Source organism: Lepidochelys kempii, chromosome 6 (genome assembly GCF_965140285.1).
Source record: "Lepidochelys kempii isolate rLepKem1 chromosome 6, rLepKem1.hap1, whole genome shotgun sequence".
Taxonomy (NCBI): Eukaryota; Metazoa; Chordata; order Testudines; family Cheloniidae; genus Lepidochelys; species Lepidochelys kempii.
In genome coordinates this window covers 64095465-64115378 of record NC_136385.1, presented here as the reverse complement: position 1 = coordinate 64115378, position 19914 = coordinate 64095465, and the positions used below count along the sequence as shown (strand labels likewise).

At 45.6% G+C, this 19914-nt stretch overlaps 1 protein-coding gene across 5 annotated transcripts in view; it reads right to left on the bottom strand.

Moving 5' to 3' along the window:
- Positions 1-8105, bottom strand: part of ZFYVE26 (zinc finger FYVE-type containing 26) — a 70529-nt gene extending 62424 nt beyond the window's left edge. For 4 of the 5 annotated variants that reach the window (XM_073348397.2, XM_073348400.2, XM_073348398.2 and 1 more), the window contains exons 1-5: positions 7872-8105; positions 6760-6971; positions 4749-4827; positions 3856-3945; positions 37-589 (exon numbers count right to left, since the gene is read on the bottom strand). In XM_073348397.2, the coding sequence (XP_073204498.1) occupies positions 37-589; positions 3856-3945; positions 4749-4827; positions 6760-6953 (916 nt within the window). In that variant the 5' untranslated portion in view covers positions 6954-6971; positions 7872-8105. The remainder of the gene's footprint in view (positions 1-36; positions 590-3855; positions 3946-4748; positions 4828-6759; positions 6972-7871) is intronic. The other variant, XM_073348401.2, reaches the window with a different exon arrangement.
- Positions 8106-19914: the final 11809 nt, after the last annotated feature.

The following is a 19914-nucleotide window of genomic DNA, read 5'->3' as shown; positions in this document are numbered from 1 at the left end:
CAATGGTCCAGCTTTTAACGAGAAAACAAAACAAACCTTTTCCTGGCAACTTTGGCCCCAGCAGTTTCTCTCTTGTCCTCTCTGTGAAGACGTTGCTGTACAGACTGAGCAAGGCATGGCTCTGCTTCCTCAGTATGCAGCCCAGTAACCTCTCTTCCTTCAGTGGGCTTCCTTCAGCCCAGCAAGCATCCAACAGCTCCCTGCACAAGTGTCGGAGCTCGCCAGTCTGATGCTCCACTTCAAAATGCAACACGCTAAGGGCACTGTAAATAGCATCTACTGTCTCACTCTGATCCAATTCTCCTGAGGATTTGGGATACTGCTGAAGCCTCTGCAGAGATTTTAAGGAGTCACGGAGAAAGTCAACGTAGATATTCTGCAGACAGCAGCTGTGCTGGAGTGCAGAGCTGGGTGTGCCAGGTTCTCCCTGCAGGAACTCCAGCAGGGCTTGTGCCCGCCGGGGAGCCCTCAACAAAAGCTTCCGGAGAGCAGAGGTTGCTTCCACACTGAATCTGTAAGTGCGGCCATCTCTTTTCTTTCTGTCCGATTCATGCTTGCTCTGGACACATTCAAATGCTTCGAACAGCTCCTGGGAGGAAACAGACAGATACGATCGGGGGCCTGAATGCCACTTGGTTTTCACACACACATTAAAAAAATATAACCAGATATACAACAAATTTAAAGATTCAATAGACATCCACTTGGAACCATTAATTTACCTTGGCAACCAACTCTGCTACAGGAATTCAGAACTACAGGCATTCAGTTTCAATCCCAAAATAATGCACTTTTTGCGAACACACGCCATCAATGGTTATGACTCCCAAGAAGCTCAGATGCTGCATACTGGCTCACCTAGTCCAGAGTCCTGTCTATAATAGTGATCAAATCTGGATGTTTAAAGTATAAAACTCCCATAATGCTCCTAACTACAATACTGCATTATTGAGGGAGTTTCTTACCGTTCCCCTTCTGGTGGTCCGCTTATGAAATGAGGATACGGAGTCCTTATGATTTTCATCCTAACTAGAATCATTGCAGATCCTATTAACCATTAGCAACTAGTCTTTTTTAAAAATCTTACAAAAGTAAACATTCAGCCAACAATTAAAAATCTTTGAAAGGCAAATCCCCATCCAAATATTTGGTTTATTAAAAACAAAAGAGTTTTTAAAACCTATTTTACTTTCCACCACTGGTGCTGTTTGAATTTTTTTTTTTTTTTTTTAAGTATAGACACTGGAATTTTTTGTTTTTAATTACGGAAACCTTCCTACTGTATGAAAAAAGTACTTCACAAAACCCAAGTTTTTATTAAAGTGTCCCACTGATTTTGTTACTTTGGCAGCCAGATCCAGGTTTTCCTTCATTCATCTTTCAAAGTGTCTATTGGTTTCCTCCCCCACCTTCCATAATTTCAAAACCAAAAGAATTAGCATGGTGCAAAGAGAAAAGCAGAAGTATAGACCAGACAATTACATTCAGCAAATACTTGCAGCTGGTTAATACCAATAAGGAAGAAGTATTGTTTAGGCTGATGTAAGGAGATAAAGTTAGAGATAATGAGATGAAGCTGAGCAAAGGCTGATTATTAGAAGAAACCTCCTGTCTGAGATCTAGAACACTGTGGAACAATCTAACAAGTAAAGTCATGGAAACCTGCACTGTGTGGGATATTGAAAATGAGCTAGATAGAGCACTGGAGAATTATTACAGACAGTAACAGTGTCCTGGGCCCAATGGACGTATTTCTGTACTTCATACAAAATGATCTCCCAAGATACAGGAGCCCTTGTATCCATTGCAACCTACAGTCAAACCTTGTTAGTAAAGGCACTTTTACTCCAGTCTGGTCTACCATATTAGTTCTTTCAGGCTGGGGTCAGTAAACCTAATGGAAGTCTGGATTTGTGACCCCAAGAACACTATGAAGAGAGTTCCTACTCCCCAAATGCCTTTGAGATAAGTTTGCAACATTCCACTGTTATTGTATTTAAAGGGCTTTCACAAACCCTAACCTCTTTACAACTCCCCTCAACGCACGAAATCCCAATTGAGATGGAGCGAGCAGAGACAAATCATTTCAGTGTGATTTCAAACTATCAGCCTGACATTATGATCTGATGAAAGGGGTACAAAATAGGTAAATAAGAGGACAGAGTCCCATGGTGAAACCATACCAGCTACATCCTTTGTAGAACTGGCATGCAGCTTTCCTCCCCATCAGCCCTACTGAAGGGGTTCTCCACAACAATCACTGTGCAGCTGGCTGCAGCCTCTTGAACTGCACCACTGAGATCCCCCAATTCTGGCAGCAACCTTTTTAAAACCACAAATTTAATAATTTGCTCCAGTATCTTTCTAGGTATCAAAGTTAGGCTGACTGGTCTATTATTCCACAAGTCCTCTTGGATCCTCTTTTTAAATACAGGCACTATATTTGTTCTTCTCCAGTCCTCTGGGACCTCACCTTTCCTCCAACAATTTTCAAAGATAATTGCTAATGGTTCCAAGATTGCTTCAGCTAGTTCTTTAAGCACCCTAGGATGAATTTCATCAGGTCCTGCTGACTTGAATACATCTAACTTAGCTAAATATTCTTTATCCTGATCCATGCCTTGGCTTGCATTCCTTCCTCCTTGTTGTTATTAATTGTGTTGCGTATCTGGTCACCATTAACTTTTTTAGTGAAGATGAAGCAAAATAGGTATTAAACTCCTTAGCCTTCTTGAGGTCATCCATTTTAGCTCTCCTTCCCCAACATGGCCAGACAGCTGTGTCAGCTCCATTGTCTGGAGTCAAACCTCAACTTGACTTTGAGTTGGAACAAAAAGCAGAATGGTAGAGGACAATAACAATTTAAAAAACAAGGGCAGTTCTGGTCACTATGGATTTCAAAGCCTACCAGTAAGAAGGTTCAGTGATTCATTGTGTTCGTACACTAGCCTTTCCTCTATTGAGGCCCAAATTCATATCCTACATTAAGTCAAGATGTGATGCTTCTAAGCTAGTGCCCATTTCTGCAAGTCAGAAAGCTACCATACAAATAGTAGTCTCTGTCCAGGGAAGCCCCAAGGCTGATGTAGCAGGAAGTGACATGAGGACTGAGGTGCACAGACAGTTGCATATGGGGATGTATGACCGTAACAGCAGAGGCAGCTGGAGGTCAGGAGTCAGGATTGTTAGCAAGGCTATGGAAAGAAGCTTGCTCAGCACCTGCCTACATTATCCCCTCTATAGCCAGAATCACCATTATATATGCCAAATTCACTACCTAGAGCAGGGGTCTCAAACACGTGGCCTGCAAGCCACATGCCCGCCAAGCTCCTCCCACCCCTCCTCCCCTGAGTTATTTCCTACGGCCGCCAAGCTCCCCTCACCCGCTGCCCCCCCCAGTGTGCCACGTCCCTGCTCCTCTGCCTACCTCCAGGTGCTTTGCACTTTCCAGGAGGGAGTGGGGAGCTGCACGCTCAGGGGAGGAGGTGGAGAAGAGGCGGAGCAGGGGTGGGGATTTGGGGAAGGGGTTGGAATAGGGACTGGGAGGGGGCAGAGTTGGGGTGGGAACTTTGGGGAAGGGGTGGAGTGGGGGCAGGGCCAGGGCCAGGAGCAGGAGGGGTGTGCTTTTGAATCTTTATATGAAAGGGTGTCAGTAATGTGGCCCTCATGGTGATTTCAGTTTGAGATCCTTGACCTAAAGTGAGTAAACTTGAACTGCCCTCACATTCAACTGTCTTTATTTTATGCAGAGAAGACCAAAGGTACATTAATGTCTCAAACACAAGGTCAGTCAAGTTAACTCATAGCATTAAGTTTCATCCTAAGAATGATCAATATATCAGGCACTCAGCTCACCTTTAGGACTTCATCTGAGACATCCTTTTGCAGTTCTTCTAAGAGGAGTAAGAATTCAGTTTCTCTCTGGAGAACAGCTGGAATTATTTTCTGAAGTTATCAGGAAAAGAAAAAAAGATAAAAGAATAGGGCAGATGTGAGCCACTATCTTAGGTTTACAGGTAAAAAACCCAAAACCTTATTTAATTGTTATTTTAGGGCAGACATCTTCAGAGATATTTATTTTATTGGGGATTAAAAGTCCTTTCTCCCATCCTAAGATATCTAGGGGTTGTTCCTGCACCAACAGATTCCATTCTTTATTTCCAACAACTTAGCTAGCAACTATCACTTCCCCATAACCCCTTTGGGATAGGGTCACCTTTCCTCAAAGATCATGAAAATTCATGAACCTAGGCAATGGGGTCAGAGGAATGAAAAAAATGAGGAAAGAAACACATGACCAATCTTCCCCTTTTTGAAGGCCTTGTTTCTTTCTCCCTCATGCAGTGTGCTAGCTGCCTACCACTCTCCTCCCCATAGTTTTGTATATGTAAACTACATACCCTGAAAGTATGCCATTTGTAAAGCATTGTGCAATCCTTGGTTTATTTCATCTTTTGGGGATAAAAGGGGCTATAGAAATGTAAGTTACTAACTCATGCTGTCTATTCATAAGAACATCTCACACTGAGTATGCACATTAAAAAGCTAACTCACATGGCCTCAAAAAATAATCCCAAAACACTTATTTTAATTTCTTGCTAAGTTTAATGGAAAATGGTCTAAGGAACCAGTTGACATTATTAATAGCAGTAAGTCTCAAATTTTAATAGGCAACTACAAAATTTATTATTTTTCTGTTTACAAACATTATTTTCCATTTGGAGATCAACTAGAACAAACTTCTTTACCTGATCCCACACCAGCCATTTCTTGAGAACAAGGAGCCAAAGCCAAGCAAGTCTCTGAGGGCTGTAATTCTGTCCACACCTGCAGAGGTAATAGCATATACCATCAGTTTCAAACATCTAGGCACCAAAACAAATCTCTACCCACTTCACAGTAGGAAAAGTTGCCCCACAGAGCCAGTGTATGCCGTGTTGCCAGTACCAAGTATAATATATTTATTTTTCTCATGTCTGTTGGCAACACCAATTTAATTGTGTTTTTTCCTCCAAACAAAAATGATTCCCAGAATGCTGTCTGTGTAGTTGATACTCAAAAATTATTACCAAAAAGTTATACAAAACTTAAAAAGAAATATTTGATACTTTTTTCAAAAGTAAAAAAAGTTGACATTTTTTAAGTTCCCCTGAAGTGTCAGAAACCCAACCTTAATAGCCTCATGCAAGTGCTTGAGAAGTCAAGAGAAAAAACAAGTGAAACTAAAGGTTGTTTCACTATTCAAACTGAGAAATGTGAAAAGTAGACAATTTAAGTGGTGAGAAATAAGATTTTTAAACAGTTTCAGTTTTAATCATCTCAGGTATTTAGTAGTAAGCCAACATTTTAAATAAATAGGTTGATCATCTTCTAAACAAAAAGCACTCAGTGTCAGCACCATTACAATTCTAAAACAGACTCCCTCTCCTCCAACTCACATTATTTCAGTGAAGTCTTTCAAAATTGACCTTTGCTAGATTTCTGCATGATCTTGTGCTTATACCATCATTTTCTCTATTGCATATATGAACATGGTTGTAAGCTTACTGAGGCTGGGTCCCCTACATATATTAGTGCAACTCTGAGCAGGTCAGCACTCAAATGTTAACTATAATAATGGAATGCATGAAGGAAAAAACACTGGCAAGGAAGCATGTTCTGCTTCAAGGATTCTAAGCAGGGCCGGATTAACTCTCCTGTAGGCCCGGGCCTATTATATTTTGTGGGGTCCCTGTATACAAGTCTTTTTCCTAATTTAAAACAAAATCATCACAATTGTGGCATCGAGGCTATTAATGCTATACTAAACTTGCCTTTTAATTTACATAAAGCCATTCTGTACTTACATTTCAGTCTTAAAACATGTAGAATATAGTTTAGTTAATTCAAAATAGCCTACTTCTTACCTTAGAACAGCTGAGATATTAGTTTCTTTCTGAGAGGGAGTTGGGTGCAGGAAGGGACTCCAGGCTGGGGCCGAGTGTTGGGATGCAGGAGAGGGTGAGGGCTCTGGGAGGGCTCCAGAGGCAAGAGGGGGCTCCAGGCTTGGAAAGGGGTGCAGGAAGGGGTGCAGGGCCTGGTAGGGAGTTTGGGTGCAGGAGTGAGCTCCAGGCTGGGGCAGAGTGTTGGGGTGCAGGAGAGGGTGAAGGGTGCAGGTTCTGGGAGGGAGTTTGGTGCAGGAGGGGATGCGAGGTCTGGGAGGGAGTTGGGTGCAGGTGTGGATTCTGACCTGGAGAAGAGGGTTGGGGTGCAGTAGCGGGTGTGAAGTTCAGGCTCCGGCTGGGAAGCGCTTACCACAGGCAGCTCCTGGCCGGTTGCACAACACGGCTCAAGCAGGCTGCCTGCCTGCCTACCATAGCCCCACGCTACTCACGGAAGTGGCTGGCTGCTGGCACGTCTCTGGGGAGAGGGGAACAGCTTGTCTCCGTGCGCTGCCTAGGCCAGTAAGCGTCACCCCCACAGCTCCCATTGGCTGGTTCCCACCAGGGGCCGCAGAGACGTGCAAGCAGCTGGTTGCTTCTGGGAGCGGCATGAAGCCACAGCGAGCAGGCAGCCTGCCTGAGCCCTGCTGAGCCGGAGCCCCCCATTAGCCCAGGGCTGCAGCCCCTAAAGCCCCTGCATTAATCTGGCCCTGATTCTAGGGGTCCATTATAGTAAGAATAAAGAATCAGCCTCAATTTCTGACAATTGCATCACATACATCCTGTTTAACACAGTTCTACTTCCACCAGTTAGACAAAAATCCCACACAGCACTTACCTTAACTGAGATGGACAAGCTATTAGAGACTGCAGAATAGCTGTAACTTTCTCAGAGCCATCCCCCTGCCACAGATGTAACTGAGGAATACAGGCCTGTGCTAGCTCCCAGTCTCCCCGCTGTACACATTTACAAAAAAAACAGAAAAGATGTTCCAGAGAGGCTGCTTCCTCATTACCAAATGGATGCATCATCCCACTGTGACTGGACTCCTGGGGACAGGAAGGAAAAAAAAAAAAAGGAAGAAAAGAAAAACCATCCAGAGGTAAGTCACAGCAAATCTTCCCTCAGTGCTCCTGGAACAGAACAGATCTACAATCAGAAACCAAGCTGCAGCTATTTAAGTGTTTTAAAGTTTGGAATGCACTTCCAGCCAGTGATAAAATCAATACCACAGTATTTGTTCAAGTAGGTGATTTAAACATTATCCCTGTGAAACATGCACTGATACTTGCTTAGAGTCAATACTCTCAGGAAACAGGAAGGATCAATTTGTTTGTTTATTGAGAGCATAGCGCTAATAAAGAACTCTGACTTCAGTAGGGAAGGTAAAATGTGGTATCTTGACAACCGTAGTGAACAGAGCAGCTACAGCATGAGCAGTTCCATCTCAAGCTTTCTCCACACTGGGAACTTCTCACCCCTATATATTAACCTGCCAAGGTGTCTCAGTCAGTCATGATCTAGAGAGATCATTTTAAGGGAGACGAGAGTTTAGTCTCCATCGTCTAGTCATTCAAAATACAAATGACAAGTAGCACAAGAATTGCCATACCAGATCAGACCAGGGGTGCATCTAATCTAGAATCCAGACTTGACTTAGCAGCTGCTTAGAGAAAGGTACAAGAAACCCCCCAACATGGTCCTTTATATTTATGACACAGACATTAGGACGTGGTCAGAGATTCACCAAACACTTTCGCAGGGCTACCTTCCCCCACCTCACACACCGTGTCAGCCCTCCCATCACTGGATTTCCCCACCGCGCTCCCCATCCTCTGCTGTCCTACCCCTGAACCAAGGACCTGGGTCATCAGCCCTCCGCCCACATCCAGAAATCCCCCCGCTAGCCGGCTGCCTCTCGTGCCCCGTCCCAGTGCCCGCCTGGTCACCTGTCTGGGATGAGTGGAGACCAGGAGATCCGCGTCGGATAGGATGGGCCAGGCTGCGCTGCCCTGCCCTGCACTAGACACACAGCTCTTAGGGAAGACCCAGGGGTGGTGGATCGGTCCAGCTCCCCCTGCGCACTCAGGGGCTATGGGACGGTCCGCACTGATTGCATTCCCCAAGCTGAGCAGCCTAGTGCCGCGGCCATCTTGAAAGACGAATCAGGTGACTTTCCCAACAGCCGGCACACCCAAAACGGCGAGCGCTTATTGGTCAAACAGGATGAATATGTAAATAATGTGCCTTCTTTCTTTTAGAGGCACTGAAGCCTCACAGGCGCCATGACTGACGTGGGCAAAGAAACCACATGTCAATGCCATAGAGCTAACCCCACGCAGGGACCGCTCCTCCCACCGTCCCCGAGCCGGACTCCCCGCAGGCTCCACCCAGCGGCCAACGTAGCCCCGCCCCGGGTGCCCCAGAACTAGCCTCTCCTGAACCAACCGACCCGCCCCCTGAGCCCCGCCCCTCGTTCTCCGGCTCACAGAGCCGCTCAGCCTGTGGCTGGAGAGGCGGGAATCGCGTCACGTGCTGCTGACTGTTACTCGCAGGAGCCGCCCTGGCCTGGGGCAACAGGCTTGAGGCGAGGCCGGCGCGTGCTCCCTCCCTCCGCTTCCCAGTGACCCGGTACCGCAGTTCCCCATGGGAGGGCCGCTGTGCGCCGAGCTATTCCCCTCAGACCTTGCCGGGCCTGGGGGCTCCTAAGGCCCCACCACCCAGGATGAGGCTTTACCCGTAGCTTGCTCTGGAGCCGGCCCGCTGGCTGAGCCCCGCCGTGGCCCGCTCACAAGAGGGCAGAATGGATGAAAAATACATGACTGAAAAATTGCCATTTGGTAGCCTTTTGCAGCCAAGGTTGTAAATGACCACGTAGGGTGCAGTGGAGACTCAGCAAGACTTCCCTCTGGCTCAGCCTCACTGATCTGGCTCTTTTCTGGCTTCTGTTTGGGCACCAATCTGCAGCCATTCCTCCAGGACACGGTTGTGTGCTTCTTCCATCATAACCAAACACAAGCTGGGACATATGAGAGGGCTTGCTTGTTTGATAATTTATTTTATTAACATTGTAGTTGTCTTAACTTGTAGCTAAACAGCTTGGTAATAGCAACCATAATATAATGGAACATACCTGTGGGAGGGAAAACATCAAAGACACCTACCACAGTAGCATTTAACTTCAGAAAGGGGAACTACACAAACAGGGGGAAGTTAGTTAAACAAATTAAAGGGTACAGTCACAACACCTTGCAAGCTGCATGGAAACTTTTAAAAAACACCATAATAGAGGCTCAAATTAAATGTATTCTCCATATTATAAAACATAATACAGGGATCCAGCAACCTTTGGCACAAAGCCCATCAGGGTAATCAGCTGGCGGGCTGTGAGACATTTTGTTTACCTTGACCATCTGCAGGCATGATCTCCCGCAGCTCCCAGTGACCGTGGTTCGCCATTCCTGGCCAATGGGAGCTGCGGGAAGCTGTAAGTGGCTATCAGGCACTATAAGTGGCGAGAGGCAGAAAGGTATCTTTTAAAAATTGGAATTTAAATCCTACTGAGGAAAATAGAAAGGAGCATGAACTCTGGCAAGTTTAAAAAAATGTAAAAGTATAATTAGGTGTAACACCTACAGACCCTGGCCATTGGCAGGCAGGATCAAACCTGGGACTTCTGGAGTTAAATGCATGAGCTTTTACTGCATGAGCTAAACATCATGTGCCCTTTAGCTAAGTCTGTAGAATAGACTCATTAATCTGTCTCTAAGTGCTATCAGTACTAGATGGAACAGTACACCACACCCAGGTGGTGTGTGGGTTACATAGGAAGGCTAAAAAAGAATTTGAAAAGCAACTACCCAAAGACTCAAAAACTAATAGCCACCCCACAAAAAAGTACATCAGAAGCAGTAAGCCTGCCAAACAATCAGTGGGGTCACTGGACAATCAAGGAGCTAAAGAAGCACTTGAGGATAAGGCTATTGTGAGAAACTAAATGAATTCTTTGCATTGCTCTTCACTGCAGAAGATGTAAGGGAGATTCCCACACCTAAGCCATTCTTTTTAGGTGACAAATCTGAGGAACTGGCTCATATTGAAGTGTCAATAAAGGAGGTTTTGGAACAAATTGATAAACAGTTATAAGTCGCCAGGACCAGATGGTATTCACCCAAGAGTTTTGAAGGAACTCAAATATGAAATTGCAGAACTATTACCTGTGGTATGTGTTGTCAGTAGCTACCGGTGTGGTGCTCTGCTCTTGTTCGATGATAACAGTCGGCTGCATGCATGTTCCCTCTGTGTGCTGTCCCAGCTCTGCGCAGATAGCTAACACAGCAGACCCTGAGAGAACCCCCAATGACCACAAACTCTAGTAAGGTACGAAGGCACGTTGGCCAGGTTTATTGTCGAAGAGAAACACAATCTCTAGCCCCGCAGTTCATATAACTTATATAACCTATATACGGTTTGTTGCTAGTCTCTATGTGCTCCCTGGCAATGGACTCAGCTCAGTCAGTGGCGGGACTTTCCACTGCCCCCTAGGCTGGAAAAAGACATCCACTCAGGGATGCATTCTTAAACACAGGTACAAACAAGTTACATAACACTCTTGACGTATTGAGGTGCAACCCCTTTACGTAACAATGCACCACCCTTCTACGCAGTAAGGTGCTGCCTTTCACCTTGTACATGTTGGTTCGAACAAAACAACTCTATCCATCATACTGGCCTTTTGCCCCGTCCTTGTTATCTATGTGGATGGTATAAGAATGTTCTTGTACCATTTGTGTATGGCTCTGGTATCTAATACACTTTAGATATATGTTTATGCAACAGCATATCTTTATGCAACATCAGCCCTTTCCTTGCCAGCTTCTGTGAGCAGGGCCTGCCTCTGGCTCGCAGCTTAACTTTGCTTTATGTTAGCAAAGTCTTGACCATTACTTTAGTTCAGGCCTTAGGTCTCATACCAGGCCTCTGATACCAAAAGGTTTATGTTTCAGGGCCTCAACTTACTACAGTATGTAAGCTATCACTTCAGTCAGCTTCTGTACCAGATGACTAGACGAGGATAGCTAATGTGACCAATTTTTAAAAAAGGCTCCAGAGGCAATCCTGGCAATTAGAGGCTGGTAAACCTGACTTCAACCCCAGGGAAATTGGCTGAAACTATAGTAAAGAACAGAATTTATCAGATACATAGATGAAAACGATTTGTTGGGGAAGAGTCAACATGGCTTTTGTAAAGGCAAATCATGCCTCATCAAACAGAATTCTTGGAGGGGGCGGGCGTCAACGAAGGACTAGGATGATCCAGTGGATATAATGTACTTGGACTTTCAGAAAGCCTTTTAAAAGGTCCCTCACCAAAGGCTCTTAACCAAAGTAAGCAGTCATGGGATAAGAGTGAAGGTCGTTTCATGGATCAATAACTGGTTAAAAGACAGGAAACAAAGGGTAGGAATAAATGGTCAAGTTTTCAGAATGGAGAGAGGTAAATAGTGGTGTCTCCTAGGGATCTGTACTGGGACCAGTGCTGTTCACCATATTCATAAATGATCTGAAAAAAGGGGAGCAGTGAGGTGGCAAAATTTGCAGATGATACAAAATTATTTGAAATAGTTGAGTCCAAAGCAAAATCCAAAGAGTTACAAAGGGATCTCACAAAACTGGGTGACTGGGCAACAAAATGGCAGATGAAATTCAATATTGATAAATGCAAAGCAATGCAGGTTGGAAAACATAATCCTAACTATACATACAAAATGATGGAGTCTAAATTAGTTGTTACCATACTAGAAAGAGAACTTGGAGTCATTGTGGATAGTTCTCTGAAAACATCCACTGAATGAGCAGCAGCAGCCAAAAAAAGCTAACAGAATGTCAGGAACCATTAGGAAAGGGATAGATAAGACAGAAAAGATCATAATGCTATGATATAAATCCATGGTATGCCCACACGTTGAATACTGCATGCAGTTTTGGTCACCCGATCGCAAAAAAGATATAGTAGAATTGGAAAAAGTAAATAGAAGGGCAACAAAAATGATTAAGGGTATGGAACAGATTCCGTATGAGGAAAAATTAAAAAGACTGGGACTTTCCAGCTTCGAAAAGAGACGACTGAGAGAGGGTATATGATAGAGATCTATAGAATTGTGAATGGTGTTGAGAAAGTGAATAAAGAAGTGTTATTTACTGCTTCACATAATACAAACACCAGGGTCACCCAATGAAAGTAATAGACAGCAGGTTTAAAACAAACAAAAGCAAGTATTTCTTCACACAACGCACAGTCAACCTGTGGAACTCATTGCCAGGGGATGTTGTGAAGGCCAAAACTATAGCAGGGTTACAAAAAAATTAGGTAAATTCAAGGAGGGTAGGTCCATCAATGGTCATTAGCCACGACAGTCTGGGATGCAACCCCATTAGGGTGACCAGATGTCCTGATTTCATAGGGACAGTCCCAATATTTGGGGCTTTTTTTTATATGGGCTCCTATTACCCCCCACCCCCGTCCCGATTTTTCACACTTATCTGGTCATCCTAAATCCTTTGCTTTGGGTGTCCCTAGCCTCTGATTGCCAGAAGCTGGGAGTGGACGATGAGATGGTTCACTCTGTGATTGCCTGTTCTGTTCATTCCTTCTGAAGCACCTGGCATTGGCCACTGCAGCAAGACAGGATGTTGGGCTACATGGACCATTAGTTTGACCCAATATAGCTGGTCTTACAGTTTTTAAAAATATGTTAATTCAGTGCTTTGTCAGAGGCATTATATTGAAAGCCCTGGGGAATTAAATCTTTTGCATATTGAGGGATAGCTCAGTGGTTTGAGCATTGGCCTGCTAAACCCAGGGTTTTGAGTTCAATCCTTGAGGGGGCCTGTCACGGTTCCTCCCCCACTCTGAACTCTAGGGTACAGATGTGGGGACCTGCATGAAAAACCTCCTAAGCTTATCTTTACCAGCTTAGGTCAAAACTTCCCCAAGGTACAAAATATTACACCCGTTATCCTTGGACTGGCCGCTACCACCACCAAACTAATACTGGTTACTGGGGAAGAGCTGTTTGGACGCGTCCTTCCCCCCAAAATACTTCCCCAAACCTTGCACCCCACTTCCTGGACAAGGTTTGGTAAAAAGCCTCACCAATTTGCCTAGGTGACTACAGACCCAGACCCTTGGATCTCAAGAACAATGAACAATCCTCCCAACACTTGCACCCCCCCTTTCCTGGGAAATGTTGGATAAAAAGCCTCACCAATTTGCATAGGTGACCACAGACCCAAACCCTTGGATCTGAGAACAATGAAAAAGCATTCAGTGTTTTACAAGAAGACTTTTAATAAACAATAGAAGTAAATAGAAATAAAGAAATCCCCCCTGTAAAATCAGGATGGTAGATATCTTACAGGGTAATTAGATTCAAAAACATAGAGAACCCCTCTAGGCAAAACCTTAAGTTACAAAAAAGATACACAGACAGAAATAGTTATTCTATTCAGCACAATTCTTTTCTCAGCCAATTAAAGAAATCATAATCTAACACATACCTAGCTAGATTACTTACTAAAAGTTCTAAGACTCCATTCCTGTTCTGTCCCTGGCCAAGACGACTACAGACAGACACAGACCCTTTGTTTCTCTCCCTCCTCCCAGCTTTTGAAAGTATCTTGTCTCCTCATTGGTCATTTTGGTCAGGTGCCAGCGAGGTTACCTTTAGCTTCTTAACCCTTTACAGGTGAGAGGAGCTTTCCCCTGGCCAGGAGGGATTTCAAAGGGGTTTACCCTTCCCTTTATATTTATGATACGCCCCCTAAATCTCAGCTAGGGTGAAACACTGGCTGGGATTTCTTCCTGGAGCTCTAGGAAAACAGAGTTAATAAGACACATGCATCTCTAAATATACTACCAAGTACATAAAGACTAACAATATTTTCCACATCTCAAGGACGATTTTAACCAGTTGATTCTGGGAAACTTTCACGGGAGAGTGCATCAGCCACTTTGTTAGAAGCTCCTGAGATGTGTTGGATGTCGAAATCAAAATCTTGGAGAGCTAAACTCCACCGAAGAAGTTTTTTGTTAGTTTCTTTGACGGTGTGAAGCCACTTTAGTGCAGCATGGTCGGTTTGCAGGTGGAAACGCCGTCCCCAAACATATGGGCGTAGCTTTTCCAGAGCGTAGACAATGGCATAACATTCTTTTTCAGTGACTGACCAGTTGCTTTCCCTCTCAGACAGTTTTTTGCTGAGAAACACTACAGGGTGGAATTCTTGATCAGGTCCTTTCTGCATTAAAACTGCTCCCACACCACGCTCGGATGCATCTGTGGTTACTAGGAACGGTTTGTCAAAGTCTGGGGCCCTTAGTACAGGGTCAGACATGAGTGTCGCTTTAAGCTTGTTAAAGGCCTTCTGACACTTTCCGGTCCACTGAACAGCATTTGGCTGTTTCTTTTTGGTTAAGTCTGTCAGTGGGGCAGCGATTTGGCTGTAGTGCGGTACAAATCGTCTGTAATAACCGGCCAAGCCTAAGAAGGATTGAACCTGTTTCTTTGACTTTGGGACAGGCCACTTTTGGATAGCATCCACTTTGGCCTGTAGGGGGCTGATAGTTCCTTGACCCACCTGGTGTCCAAGGTAAGTCACTCTGTTTAGGCCTATTTGACACTTCTTAGCCTTAACAGTTAGTCCTGCCTCCCTTATGCGCTCAAGGACTTTTTGTAGATGTTCCAGGTGGTCTGCCCAGGAATCCGAAAATATGGCCACATCGTCAAGGTAGGCGACTGCATATTCTCCTAATCCCGCTAGGAGACCATCTACAAGTCTTTGGAAAGTGGCGGGTGCATTTCGCAGCCCGAAAGGGAGTACATTAAATTCATACAGCCCGAGATGTGTGATGAAGGCTGACCTTTCCTTGGCAGATTCATCTAGCGGTACCTGCCAGTACCCCTTGGTTAAGTCCAAGGTAGAGATGAACTGGGCCCGTCCCAGTTTCTCTAATAGTTCATCAGTGCGTGGCATTGGATAGTTGTCTGGGCGAGTTACAGCATTTAGCTTACGGTAGTCCACGCAAAAACGTATTTCCCCATCTGGTTTGGGAACTAGAACCACTGGAGATGCCCATGCACTTTCAGAGGGGCGGATTACACCCATCTGTAACATATCCTGGATCTCCCGTTCTATAGCAGTTTTAGCTTGAGGAGACACCCGGTAAGGGTGGACCCTAATTGGGTGAGCATTACCTGTGTCAATGGAGTGGTATGCCCGTTCAGTCAGTCCTGGGGTGGCTGAGAACGTTGGCGCGTAGCTAGTGCACAGCTCCTGGATCTGCTGTCGCTGCATACGCCCAAGGGTCATGGAGAGGTTCACCTCTTCCACACCACCAGCACATTTCCCTTCGTAATAGACACCTTCAGGCCACTCAGCGTCGTCTCCTCCCTGGGCTGTAAACTGACAAACCTTTAATTCTCTGGAATAAAAGGGCTTTAGAGAATTAATATGATACACCTTAGGCTTTCGGTTGGAGGTGGGGAATGCTATGAGATAATTAACAGCTCCCAGGCGCTCCTGGACCACGAATGGCCCTTCCCACGATGCTTCCATTTTATGGGCCTGGAGCGCCTTTAAGACCATGACCTGGTCTCCTACTTTGAAGGAACGCTCTCTGGCATGTTTATCATACCAGGCTTTTTGCTCTTTTTGAGCATCCTGTAAGTTTTCTCTAGCAAGGGCTAAAGAGGTTCGGAGGGTGTTTTGTAGGTTGGTTACAAAGTCCAGAATGTTAGTTCCTGGAGAAGGTGTAAATCCCTCCCATTGCTGCTTCACCAACTGCAATGGCCCCTTAACCTCACGGCCATATACAAGTTCAAATGGGGAAAACCCTAAACTGGGATGTGGTACAGCTCTGTAGGCAAAGAGCAACTGCTGCAATACTAGGTCCCAATCATTGGAGTGCTCATTTACGAATTTACGTATCATGGCCCCCAAAGTTCCATTAAACTTCTCCACCATGCCATTTGTTTGATGATGGTAAGGAGTGGCAACCAAGTGATTTACCCCATGAGCTTCCCAAAGGTTTTTCATAGTTCCTGCCAGGAAATTAGTCCCTGCATCTGTGAGGATGTCGGAGGGCCAACCTACCCTGGCAAAAATGTCTGCTAGTGCCTGGCACACACTTTTAGCCCTGGTGTTGCTTAGAGCTACTGCTTCCGGCCATCGGGTGGCAAAATCCATGAAAGTCAGTATGTACTGCTTTCCTCTGGGTGTCTTTTTCGGAAAAGGACCCAGAATATCCACAGCTACTCGCTGAAATGGAACTTCAATGATGGGGAGTGGCTGGAGAGGAGCTTTGACCTGGTCTTGGGGTTTTCCCACTCTTTGGCACACCTCACAAGACTGGACATAGGTAGAAACATCCTTGCCCATTCCCTCCCAGTGGAATGACCCCCCCAAACGGTCTTTGGTCCTGTTCACCCCAGCATGGCCACTAGGGTGATCATGGGCTAAGCTCAAGAGCTTGGCCCGGTATTTAGTTGGAACTACCAACTGTCTCTGAGGATGCCAGTCTTCCTGGTGTCCCCCAGAAAGAGTTTCCTTGTATAAAAGTCCTCTTTCTACAACAAACCTGGATCGATTAGAAGACCTGAGAGGCGGTGGGTTGCTCCGTGCCGCCGTCCACGCTCTCTGGAGGCTTTCATCTGCTTCCTGTTCGGTCTGGAACTGTTCCCTTGATGCTGGAGACATCAGTTCCTCATTGGATTGGGGACATAGGCTTGGTCCCTCTGGAAGCGATATAGGGGATGGAGCTGTTTCTGTTGACTGTGAACCGCTCTCCGCTGGTGCACTATGTTGGGATTCAGGCTCCGGCTGAGCCTCTTGTGTAGGGTTATCGGCTGCTGCCAGTTCAGGTTCGGTGGGGCCCTCTGGTGTTGAGGTTGCAAGTACTGGATTCAGTGCTGGCACGGGGTCTGGTGTTGGTTGTTTGGCTGGTTCCGGTTCTGGGACTGGTTCCGTCTGGGTCTCTGGGACTGGATCCACTACTGCTGTTGCAGACATTGGCCTGGGGTCTGGGTCCATCACCTCTGACCGGGCCCTGATAGAAGTTTCCGGAACAGAGCTAGGCCTCACGGCTTGTTTAGCCTGGCTGCGGGTGACCGTTCCCACCCTCTTGGCCTGCTTCACGTGATTGGCCAAGTCTTCCCCCAACAGCATGGGGATGGGATAATCATCATAGACTGCAAAAGTCCACATTCCTGACCAGCCCTTGTACTGGACAGGCAACTTGGCTGTAGGCAAATTGAAAGAGTTGGACTTGAAGGGTTGAATCGTCACTTGGATCTCTGGGTTGATTAAATTGGGGTCCACTAAGGAAGCATGGATAGCTGACACTTGTGCTCCGGTGTCCCTCCACGCGGTGACCTTCTTCCCGCCCACACTCACAGTTTCCCTCCGCTCCAAGGGTATCTGGGAGGTATCTGGGCCTGTGGACCTCTGGTGTGATTCCGGTGCAATGAACTATAATCTGTTGGGGTTCTTGGGGCAGTTGGCCTTTACATGCCCCAGCTCGTTACATTTAAAACATCGTCCAGCTGACGGGTCACCGGGGCGAGGTGGGTTGCTGGAGAACGGGGTGGTGGGACGATAAGGGGTCTGGAGGGTTCTTTGGGAGGTAGGTGGGGCTTTGGGCGGCCCCCGGTAATAGGGTGTGGTCTGGGGTGGTCCCTTCTGGTCTCCGCTCCAACTGCGACCAGTTTTCTTCTTCTCTGCCACCTCCACCCATCTGGCTCCAATCTCTCCTGCCTCGATTACAGTTTTGGGTTTCCCATCTAGGATGTATCTTTCTATTTCCTCAGGAACACCCTCTAAGAATTGTTCCATTTGCATTAGGAAGGGCAAATTTACTGGAGATTCAACACTTGCTCCTGATATCCAGGCATCCCAATGTTTCACAATGTGGTAGGCATGTCGGGTAAATGACATGTCTGGTTTCCACCTTAGGGCTCGGAACCTCCGACGAGACTGCTCGGGTGTTATCCCCATTCTGACTCTCGCCTTGGATTTAAACAGTTCATACTTGTTCATATGTTCTTTAGGCATTTCAGCTGCCACCTCAGCTAAGGGTCCACTGAGCTGCGGCCTCAGCTCTACCATGTATTGGTCAGTAGAGATGTTGTACCCAAGGCAGGCCCTTTCGAAGTTTTCTAAGAAGGCCTCAGTATCATCACCTGCCTTGTAGGTGGGGAACTTTCTGGGATGGGAAGTGGTACCTGGAGAAGGATTGCTAGGGTTTGTTGGTATATTCTGCTGGGCCTTTATCCTCTCCATCTCCTCCACATGCTTCCTTGCCTCCATTTCCCTCTTGTGGGCAGCCTCCTGTACCTCCTTCTCCAGCCGCATGAGTTCTATCTGTCTTTCATGTTCCCTTTGTTTTTCCTCAGCCTGAAATTTGGCTAATTCCAGCTGTAGTCGAGCCGAGGATTTGGCCATTCTAACCTCTCTGTTTTTAACTAACTTTACACCCGAGGTTTAGAAATAAACAAACAAAACTTGGCTGTAAAATTTTGCTGTGCTGGAATAGAATACCTATTCTCTGATAGTGATTGTCAGCCTACAGAAAAAGACAATTCCCTTGTCTCTGCTCTGGGCCCAAATTAAAGCAAAAAACCTCCAACTACTTGGAAACCTGCTTACCCAGCCCAAAGAAAAAAAAAATTTCTTTTCAAACCTGTGCTCCTTGTAAAACAAAAAAAAATCAAAATCCTAAAAAAAACCCTGCCACTTTTGTCTCCAGGCAAATGGGTAGAGCACACACCCCCTATTTACTTTTAGGAAGAAAAGAAAAAAAAAACCTCTGGGTTGGAAGACTGTGAATTTCCCTGCAGGAGTTAAGTACCCTGCCTCCAGGCAAAGAAAACCTGCAATTCACAAGATAATCCCCCTTTGTCTCTGCTTGGCCACAAAGCAGAGAGAAACCAAGCTGCTTTCAGTTTCAAAGCTGCTTTCTGGACTTCCTAAAAATTCCTTTTTAAAATCTGTATTTCTAGTTCAAAAAATCTCAACTGGATCTCAAAATGATTTCAGGTTAATCCCACCACTGTGCCACCATGTCACGGTTCCTCCCCCACTCTGAACTCTAGGGTACAGATGTGGGGACCTGCATGAAAAACCTCCTAAGCTTATCTTTACCAGCTTAGGTCAAAACTTCCCCAAGGTACAAAATATTACACCCGTTATCCTTGGACTGGCCGCTACCACCACCAAACTAATACTGGTTACTGGGGAAGAGCTGTTTGGATGCGTCCTTCCCCCCAAAATACTTCCCCAAACCTTGCACCCCACTTCCTGGACAAGGTTTGGTAAAAAGCCTCACCAATTTGCCTAGGTGACTACAGACCCAGACCCTTGGATCTCAAGAACAATGAACAATCCTCCCAACACTTGCACCCCCCCTTTCCTGGGAAGTGTTGGATAAAAAGCCTCACCAATTTGCATAGGTGACCACAGACCCAAACCCTTGGATCTGAGAACAATGAAAAAGCATTCAGTGTTTTACAAGAAGACTTTTAATAAACAATAGAAGTAAATAGAAATAAAGAAATCCCCCCTGTAAAATCAGGATGGTAGATATCTTACAGGGTAATTAGATTCAAAAACATAGAGAACCCCTCTAGGCAAAACCTTAAGTTACAAAAAAGATACACAGACAGAAATAGTTATTCTATTCAGCACAATTCTTTTCTCAGCCAATTAAAGAAATCATAATCTAACACATACCTAGCTAGATTACTTACTAAAAGTTCTAAGACTCCATTCCTGTTCTGTCCCTGGCCAAGACGACTACAGACAGACACAGACCCTTTGTTTCTCTCCCTCCTCCCAGCTTTTGAAAGTATCTTGTCTCCTCATTGGTCATTTTGGTCAGGTGCCAGCGAGGTTACCTTTAGCTTCTTAACCCTTTACAGGTGAGAGGAGCTTTCCCCT